At 48.8% G+C, this 9,989-nt stretch overlaps 1 protein-coding gene across 6 annotated transcripts in view; it reads right to left on the reverse strand.

The window, feature by feature from the left end:
• Nucleotides 1–9,390, reverse strand: part of ACTN1 (actinin alpha 1) — an 88,003-nt gene extending 78,613 nt beyond the window's left edge. For 3 of the 6 annotated variants that reach the window (XM_048307103.1, XM_048307101.1, XM_048307099.1), the window contains exon 1: nucleotides 9,212–9,390. In XM_048307103.1, coding sequence (XP_048163060.1) covers nucleotides 9,212–9,316 — 105 coding nt within the window. In that variant the 5' untranslated portion in view covers nucleotides 9,317–9,390. The remainder of the gene's footprint in view (nucleotides 1–9,211) is intronic. The other 3 variants (XM_048307102.1, XM_048307100.1, XM_048307098.1) reach the window with 1 other exon arrangement.
• Nucleotides 9,391–9,989: the final 599 nt, after the last annotated feature.

Below are 9,989 nucleotides of genomic sequence, written 5' to 3' on the forward strand. Positions count from 1 at the left end.
CCTCTCACTCTGTGCACAGAACCAGGTGGGGCCAAGGCCAATGCTTCCTGTGGAGATGCTCCTCTTGTACAGCAACACCACAAGCAGGGCTAGAGGGAAGGCAGAGGCTTGAACAAACATACCCCCAACACTCCTCTTACCACCACATGCCTGCATCTGGGCTACTGCTCTCCCCGACTTCCTAAGTGGGAGATGTCCACATCTCGCAAACCAGGTAAGACATGTAGGAAACTCACCTGGAAGCACACATGTGCTTAAAAATTTGGAACTGATTTTGGCTGCAGTCAAAGTTTTCCTCAGGAAATTAAGTATTTTCTGTTGAGATAAAGCCTGGCATAGATATGGTCTACACAGCTTTAAACGGCCTCCTTTTTTTGGCATTGTTTAGCAGTTAAGAAATTAGCTTGCTTTTTTTTCACCCATGGAGTCAAATTTTACAGTTTTCTTGGGGATAATACGTTTAAGTAGCAGAACTAACTTACCATGTACTGAAGGGTAGATTTAAATAAAGTGAGGGGGATTACAGGTAAATACGTACTTGGGTAGCAAAAAAAACTTGGCTGCTGTAGAGCCACGGAATCTGGCCAGGAAACAGGTCTCTAGGACATACACATCATTTTCCATGATGAAGAAAAGAGTACTCAGCTGGGATGCAGAGACCATACATGGTTCTCTCACTCTCTCTCATCTCTCGGAGGCCTTTATGGGCTAGCTCCTGCAGTGAAGATGTAAGAGCACAACTTCCATTTACAGCAGCAGTGAAGTTCAAATGCTTAGCATCATATGCTGCAGTGAGGAGTAGAAAGCGCCCTGGCTGCCTGATCCAGAGGACATGGAAAGCAGAAGTCCTTCATCCACTGCCAATTGGCCTTGGTTCAGCACCTCTGTAGGACATGAGAGTCATCCTCCGCATTATAAAAGGAAACATCAGTATTCTGTGCGAAATTTCTCCAGCCATCCAGCACTGTGCTCATGGAAGGAGCAGAGCAAACCAGTTGCCCAACCACGCTATGCTATGTGACACATACAAGATTTCACATGGGTCCCTCTGAAAAATGAGGGCCATGCACAGGACAGATGAGCAGAGCCCATCTGTGCTATCCCAAAGGGCAAGTCCTACACTGCAGCAGTGCACAATCACTGCCAAGTCAAGCAGACTGCCAAAGAAGCAATCAGCTGATCCATCAAGTCATCCCTGCCTTCACACTGACCACATAAGCTATCTAGAAGGATATGGAAAAAGTTGCTGCTTAAGAAGTCTGTCCTGCAGCCTCACACGCCTATCAACTATCCACCCTGGTGCTCCCAGTAAGCCCTGGGACCTGGTCAGAGACCTACTTGAAACCCCTCCAATCTGACTGACAGACAGGTGATATGGAGACACACACTAGTGGTGTTCACTGCAGTGAGTGTAGCCAAGACACGGTCTTTTCACTTGCCAACACTTCCCATCTTGGCTCTAATACAGTAGAAAAATGACAGGTTTGCTGTCATTTCTCACCTCACAGGGTTGAACACATTTCCAGTCTACATAGATAGAATGACAAATCAAAGACTCATCTGGATGAAAGACCAAAATCCCTGCTTATGCACGCATACCCGAGCCCGGCCAATGGGAGCTGTTTCAGAACACTGAGGGTTGAGAATGTCTCTGCAGAGTCTCATTCATGTTGTAGTGCTTCAAAGCAGCCATGGATTTGGAAGCAGAGTAAGAGAGGAAAACTGCAGGTAAAAGCATGAAGACAGCAAGCTGCAGTACGTATGACAGTTGACTTTCAAAGGTCCAACCCAGCCCTTGCCAGTAAGATATACTGATTGCCAGCTGAATGGCCAAGACACAATGACAGGAAATCAGCATGGAGAAAAAATGGTTCTGCTTTACTGCCTAATAGGGAACCAAGAGGTTAAACTGGCACCAGGCCACACCACAAACATACCAAGTTCTGCTCTCATACAGTATGAGAGCAGGGAATGGCAATGGCAGGATGGGAACAGGAAGTAAGTTTTTTTTTAATTAATCGTATTAATGCTAGTGCTTTTATTCACCTAAGCATTTTTTGAATTGGCCCAGGAAGTCCCCAGTTCTGTCTCAGGGATCTGAGTGACTACTGGGAACCTGTATGTCACTCTCACGCACTGGGGTCAAAAAGAAGAGGTGGGTGGTTCTACAGACTTCAATAGAAGGCTTCTCTGGCATGACTAACACCAGACAGACAGTACTGCTGCTGACAAGTCTATCTCACCACTCTTCACCAACTCCTCCCCACAGATTCAATCTCTGAGTAACATGCTTCAGCCCCAAAATCCCAGAGTTAGAGCAAATCTTATGCCTCTGTGAATAAAAGGTGACTGCCTTTCTTGCTGAGGTTATGTTTTTCCCACCCTGGCAGTTGTGAAGCATGTTACACCTGCTTTTTCCCCCTTCAGGCACAGCTCACATATTGCTTTGATGGGATGAGAGGGTTTTATAGTGCTATAGAAGATGTGTAGAAGTCATGCTAAGCACATTTCTTATGATAACCATCATGCTTCCAACAGTCACACATGGCAAGAAATCAGTTTTATATTCTCATATGGAAGAGCAAACTGTTGCACTGCCTTCCATCCTCCTCAAACATAATTTCTTAGACTGTACAAAATACCTCAAAATCACAGCAATACATCCAGCAAGGCTCTGGGGCAGACACAACACATTAAAGTGAGACCAGTCCATTGTATGTCGTATTTTTGCAGCTTCCCAATGTTTCCCCAGACAGTTCTCCAGCCTCTTTTCTACTGCTTTTTTTTTTTTTTGACTGCTTTCTGCACCTCATTGTCAGAAAGAGCACAGCCATTCTCCGATAGCGTAAGCGCACCCCAGAGAACAGCTTAAGTGTCAGGCACAACAGTGATAATCCACAGCCAGATGGAAAATGCTCTCAGTCCTTCACCAGCACAGCCATGCAAGTTTTCACCATCTCTGTCACTGCTGCTTGTGCCAACCTTAGTGGCACAATGCTTTTAGTGGATTCCAAGAGTCACCACAGAAAAGCACACAGGCTCACAAGGTGGCTGGGGAGGCCACCTGAACCCTGTTCCTCCTCCACCTGACAATGCGTAAGAGCTGCACCTCTCACACAGCACACATGAGAAGACAAAGTGCCTACAGCAGGAGTAGCTGGGACTTCAGGGCTAGGAGGAACCTGTACCATTCACTGGGCCACCACTGTAACATACACAGCTTCTAAAAATGTGATTCCAGCGTTCATGAACACTTCTATTGAACAGGTTTACTGTCCCACATTCTCAGTTACCACCCGGTTATACTTGAATTATACACAGACAACACCATCTCATACAAAAGCACACGCTTCCAAGGGACAAGTTCTCACCCCACACACAATAAAACTGGTTTCCAAACAGCTTCTACTTATGGATGCCCTAAGGAGCATGCCACATGCCCCAAGCTATGAGCACGGCAATTGGTCAGGGCAGGAAACAATGCTACCCTCTCTAGCCTTTGCACTTAATGCACTGAAAAAATGTCATTACTAAATCACATGCACAAGAATTTAAACTGGTTGCCTGAAGCAGTCATCAAGAAATTCCCCAGACACACATACTTTACATCACTGAGCTGGTAGCTGGATGCCTTTGAGGTGTTTCACCCTTCCCTAGAGGATTGGAAGGAAAAGTTCAGTACAGATTGGCGAGTACCATGTTCTCATAAACTGATCCTTGGGATCTGTTATACACTCCCCCTGAAAGAATCCTGCAGTCTCCTTTTTAACCCATGCCTGCTTCTTCCTTAGACTCCCCCCTTACACAGGATTCTGAATAGGAGGGTAAGTCATAGCAAAACACACATACCTCATTCATCATCCACCATGAAGTTATAATGAATAATAATGTTCTTGTTAAAAAAACCAAACACGCATATCCTGATGCAACCTGATCACAGAAAGTATCAGGCAGCTCCCACACTCAAGAACAAATAACTGATCTACAAAGCCAGATATTTCCAGAGCTCCCTACAGCAACTTTTGAGTTTAACATTTTGAAAAGCAAGTATCTGGCAACAAGCTACCTATGTTAAACAACAAAAGTTTGATCTGAAAGACAGGAGATACCTGGTGACCTATACTGCCTGCCTGTTTGACTGCAAAAGAGCAGCTGAGCAAGCAGCCTTACAAATTTCACCATTCTGCTTCTGTATCGATACTGGTCAGTACAAAACAAGGCACACAGAATACTCAGGTACATCAGGGCCACCTTCCCTGCACCACACCCACACTGCAGAGACCATGCAATGACCATCCCTTGCTATGACCCACACAGAATACTATGCAGTGTCACAGCAGGAGCAAAGCAACCCAGTGCAGTGCATTCATCAACAATGCACATTTATTTACCTCATGGCTGAATCTAAGAAGGCACTGAAAGAAATTTTAGCAAACTTCAGTTTAAGAGTGTTATCACACCTTTTTGTGGGTCCACAGCAGCCACCACAATGGCAGCTTTCTGGAAGTCTAGATACCTTTCTCAAAATAGACCCTATCTGGACAAGAGAACACTCAATTCAAGTGAAAAGGAAGCTATGATTGTGGCTTTTACATTTTATCAGAGAGAACAGTCACACTCGTACCACCTGATTGGAGCATGCTTACCAGCAGGCTTGGAGGTGGGGTGTTTCCATGACGGCCCTGTTTGATGGGTACTTTCTACCATTAATAACCCCACCTCAGAGAGGTGATTAGCACAGAAAAATTCAAATCAGAAGGGCAGTAAGGCCTGCTGGATGCAGACACAGTAGGGCCATGAGACCCATGGCTTCTTAGGTGACGGGATCACCCTTGTATTTATGTGTATCTTTACATGCAGTGCATTGCACAGAGTAGTGAGAGGGCTTTCAGGAGACCTGTGTAGGAAACTTGGGTTTCTAACAGGAAATTTCTCTAAGTTCATGAACAACTGTACTTAGTAAGCACTTCTTTGGTGCAGAAAAGGTGCTCCCAAAGTCTGTGCTATCACTGCTTCTGCAGCACCATAAATCTGACCGGTGCAGTTCTCAAAGCCAGAGATATAATTTCCTGCCACACTGTCACAAAGATGCCAAAGTGGCAAGGCAGAGCAGCAGTGGATAAAGCACAAGGCACATTAGTTCCATCAATTTGATTTTTGATTTTTTAAAAATAAAGACAAGCATTACTATCATTCCTTAGAGCATTAAAGTTGCATATGGCTGTCTTCTACACACTGCAAATGAACACTGCTTCCTACTCCTATTGTCAAGAAAGCAGCTGTCAGGTCAAAAAGCAATTTGGCATTTAAAGTTTCTCTGCCAGCTCTACAGTTGAGACAAGTTGCTTCAGGCCAGATTTTAAAATAAACCTTGAGCAATGAGCTCATTAAAAGAGAATGGCCCACATGAGAGCCAGCTGTATGCAGGACCTGAAGGCTGACCCCTACCAGCACCCCCAAACAAAGCCAGTTTCACCCCAGCATTATTCCTGACACTCAGGATACAGTGGCCACAGACTGCCCTTATAACTACCCTTCACCTCATCTGTGAAGATGAGCCAGGCATGCTGAGCACCAAGTGGCTCACCTAGTCCCTCACACCATATCCAGCTCCTTCACCAGCCTGTCAGGAAAAATTTGAATGCTGCAGCTGGTAACATGTCATCAGCAGATAGAAATGTCCTTGTGGGCACAAGTGACAATCTCTTGGCCACTAAAGACCACGTGTGTACTTTTTACATGGCAAGCCTGTCTATATCGACAGCTAGGTGAGTCCATTGCAATGGCGCAAGTTTTGCTTTGTAAATCTGGGAAACAGCAGGATCAATCTTGTTATGCCTTGGCTAGTGCTACTTTGAGGCTTGACTCCAGACAGAAAAGAAGAGAAGGCAGAGGAAAGAAAAGGCTGTTAGAAGAAACTGCTGAGATGAGTTCAACAGTTCAAACTACTGAGATGTAGTTCAAAGGAGAAAGTATTTTAATCTCCAGAAGAGACCCCCTGCTCCTGCACAAAAGACTGTGCAGAGGCTTACATCAGGTGAAAAGTAGCTGAATTTGTTCTGCACAATAGGGGTTTTTTTTGCTGCTTAAGAATAGCGGTGCTGTGACGAGCTCCTTAAAACTTCTTAGAGAGTCACTTCGGATAGACGTGAAAAATTGGCTTCACAGGAAAAGCTGCTTTCCTCCCAGGAACTGTCACTTTATCCAACTTTCACCCTCCACATATGAAATTCATTCTGCAGTTTGCCTATTCACCCATTTCAAAGCACCATCCCAGACAGCAAAGGTTGTAATGTCTGTCTCAGCACAGGTAGGAAATCTGCAAACCAGTTCCCAAAAGCTCAGCAAACTTGTCCTTATAATGCGCTCCTGTAGAGGCTGTTACTAAAATTCAGTAGATCTTCCCACTTCTGCCATGAGTTCTGCTGAGCCCATGCAGCCAGGTGAAGGGGAGCTGGACTTAATTCATACTTGAGTAACATTACTAGACTGCTCGCTTCCCAAGCCTCAGCTGTACAAAGCCTGGCAGAACTGCAATGAGGCACAGCTGTCCACAGCCTACAGAGCCTTACTGAGCCAGGACACAAGGGGCTGGGCTGGGAACAGCCAGCAAGACACAGACACTTCTTGCACAGACATTTGCTCACTGCATTACTGGCCATGCCACCACTTCAGACATGCAGTGCATGCTCCCAGAGAGGGCCCAAGAAAAAAAGTTTCAAGTCTGCCTCACCAGCTGGCCTCAGTGTTATAAATAATAATGCCAATAATTCAGTAGAACTTAAATCAGACTGAGGTGTAGAAAAACCTAAAACATGTGAGTCAACAAGAAAAGACTGTGCCTGAAAAGAATCTACAGGAATATTCGGTAGGCATGAATCTCTCCTCTTCCTCTCAGTAAGCTATTAGCTAACATGTACTGTACTGAACATTTAACTTTAATTACTGCAACGAATTCATTTCACAGGTAAGAAGGACTGACAGTTTTACTACACCTCACTTTGCAGGCTTTTGCTTGCTAGATACTGTTACCTCCCTACCTCAGAAGGAAGCAAGCCCCAAGATCCCAACAGGGCTTTTAGTCACATTCAAACCCCCAGAAGAACGAGACTGTCCCTCAATATCTGCATCGCCTGTCCAGGCTGGAGTCCAATCACCAATCCCTCTGAGGGGACATTAGCCTGATGGGCTGCAACTGGGAAGAGCCATCACTCCCAGACCTGATCTTCCTAACTACAGACACCAGCAGGGTGGGTCTCCATGAAACTTTGAGCTTGCACCCACTGCAGAAGGGAACAGCCTCAGCTGTCCATCAGCAGGAAGAGAAACAATGAAGCGATCCCATCACCAGAGACAGACATTTAACTATATAGAGTCCTCCAGTCCAGAAAGCTGGAGAGTGACTCCCAGCACATCAAATTCAACTGGTAGGTGTCGACCACCACAAGAAGTTGCCTGTGATTATGTTGAAACAGACGTATTCATTACTTGAAACTCCCTCTTGGCTTCTTCCCTCTGCACAAGTAACCCAAGTTAACAGAGCAGCTCTCTGTCACCCTCTTGTGATAGGACCAAGAGGACTTAAAATCTCCTGGATGGAGGCAATACTAAAAGAGCACGATATTTACAGCATGTACTACAACCTTGGGTTTGAGACTTCTTTTGAGTCCTAAGGTTCCACTCCTACTTTTGACAACCAAATCAGTGTCCCCCTACTTATAAAATATTTTATCTCACCCTGCACCATAAAAGGCAAAAAACCCCAGAGCATGACAATAATTTCCCTTCACAGCCTGTCAGCAAGGCTGGCGATCTTGCTCTGGGCCCCAATAGCTGTTTCTAGATGTGTTGGCTAGATACAGGCCTAAGACTGGAAAAAAAAATTGCAGCCAGGCAGATCTTTTGAAAAGAAACTTCCCTCCTCAAAGGAATACAGCTCTGACTTCTGATAAGCCACCCAGCACTCACAGCCCAGACCAAGATTGCATTCCTCACTTTTCCTTTGCTGAAATAGTACCTCACATACTATCAACTCTTTCTCCAGTAAATGCCCCTGCTTGTATACTTTAGTCCTCATGCTGTCTACTCTCAGCACTCAAGTCCTGAGCAAGGAAACCTCTGACAGCAGCTCTATAGCTATCACCTTCCATTAACTCATCAGACTCCTGGGGAAAACTTTCTCAGTGGGACCATTTTAGACAGCTCTGAACAGGAAAACCTGAAAACCTTTGATCTGGAAGCACAGGAGGGGAAGAGGAGAAGGATTAAAGAGGAATAATCACCTTCTCACTGCTGTGTTTTCCTTCCCAATTGTTCCCAGCTTCCTACAGAAAGCCCCGCACCTCAGGCTACATTATGTATGTTAATATATCATTTGTGCATAAAAAAGCAGTATCATCCCCCCTCTCACGGAAGGTCTGGGGTTCTTCTGCTTGTTCACAGCACGGGGAGTGCAAGGCACGATCCAAAACACGAGCCCAGAGAAAACGAGGGACTGGCTGGGAAGCCGGTGGGAGCCTGCTGCATCCCCAAGTGCCCCGGCCATGCCAGCATGAGTGGTGTTCCAAATTCTGCTTTACTGTTGTCTGATGGAGTGACTAAAACGGAAATGTTTCGGGGATTAGGATTCCTGAGTGATCTAATACAGGATGCTTTTGGTTTAAAGGAGGAGGGGAAAAAAAATTTTAACTAGCGAGCAGCGAAGCTGGAGCTCCTCCTGAGCTCCCCTCCCCACCGCCATCCTTTCGGTTTAAAAAGGGCCGAATGTTACCATTTTTGGACATAAGCTCCGCGCAAGCCCTGCCCTAAACCACACCATTCAAACCAGAAGCCAGTTACTGTCCCGCCGCCGGCCGGCGGGGCCGGAGCACGGCCGGTGGCGGGGGGGGGATGCGGAGGGGCCCTGCCACCGCCGTCCTCGCTGCGCCCGGGCGCACCTGCGGGCCGGGAGCCGGTGACCCGGCCGACATCTGTTGCTGCGGGGGACCCGCCGCAGCACCTCCTTCCTTCTCTCCCTCCCCGCCCCGCCATCACCTGCCCGCCCCGCCCGCCCCCGCGGCCCCGCCGCCTCGCCCCGCCACGCCGCGCAGCGCAGCGCCAGCCCCCGGCCGGGCGCGCACCGGCCCCGCCGCAGCGGTGGAGGGGGCGGCGGGGCGGGGTCCCGGCAGCCCCACAGGATGTATGCCAGGGGAGAGGACAGGAGTGCGCCCACCTTCCTCTGCTGCTTCTCCCAGGCTGGGTCGAGGAGCAGGTCCCGGTCCCAGTCCTCCTCCGGCTGCATGTAATCGTTGGTCTGCTGCGGGTCGTAGTGATCCATGGCTGCGGCCGCTGCTGCCCGTCCCGCCGCGTCGCGTCCCGCCGGTGCCGCTGCCCGCTGTGCCCGTACCGGCCCCGCGGCCGCTCAGCCCGAGCGCGCGGCGGCGGCGCCCGCTCCCACCTCTCCGCCTCGGCCGCGCGCAGCACACGGGGGCGGGACGCCCCGCCCATCGCCCGCCTCCGCGCCTCTCATTGGCCGCGATCCGCGCGGCCGAGCACGGGCCGCCGAGGGAGAGCCCCTCGCTCATTGGTCGTTATGCCCGTCCGTCACGGGATCCGCGTGCCGCGATAAGGCGGTTTGCAGCAGCCCCGCCCAGCTCGCGGCCCGCCCGGCGCCTCCCCGGCGCGCGGCGGAGGCCGTGGGTGGGTGCCCCGTGCTCCTGCCGTGCTGTGAGGGGAAGCTCTCCGCCGCTTTCGGGGTATTTGTCTTTCAAGCGCTCCGCGGCTAGACGGGGCGCGGGAGCCTGTACCAGGCGCGTCCTCACGGGTGGATCCGGGTGGCAGAATCACAGAATATTCTTGAGTTGGAAGAGATCCACAAGGATCATCGAGTCCAACTCTTGGCCCCGCACGGGACACCCCAAGAGTCACACCCTGTGCCTGAGGGCATTGACCAAATGCTTCTTGAACTCTGTCGGACTTAGTGCTGTGACCACTCCCCTGGGGAGCCTGTT

The sequence above is a fragment of the Corvus hawaiiensis genome, chromosome 6, assembly GCF_020740725.1.
Source record: "Corvus hawaiiensis isolate bCorHaw1 chromosome 6, bCorHaw1.pri.cur, whole genome shotgun sequence".
Lineage (NCBI taxonomy): Eukaryota > Metazoa > Chordata > Aves > Passeriformes > Corvidae > Corvus > Corvus hawaiiensis.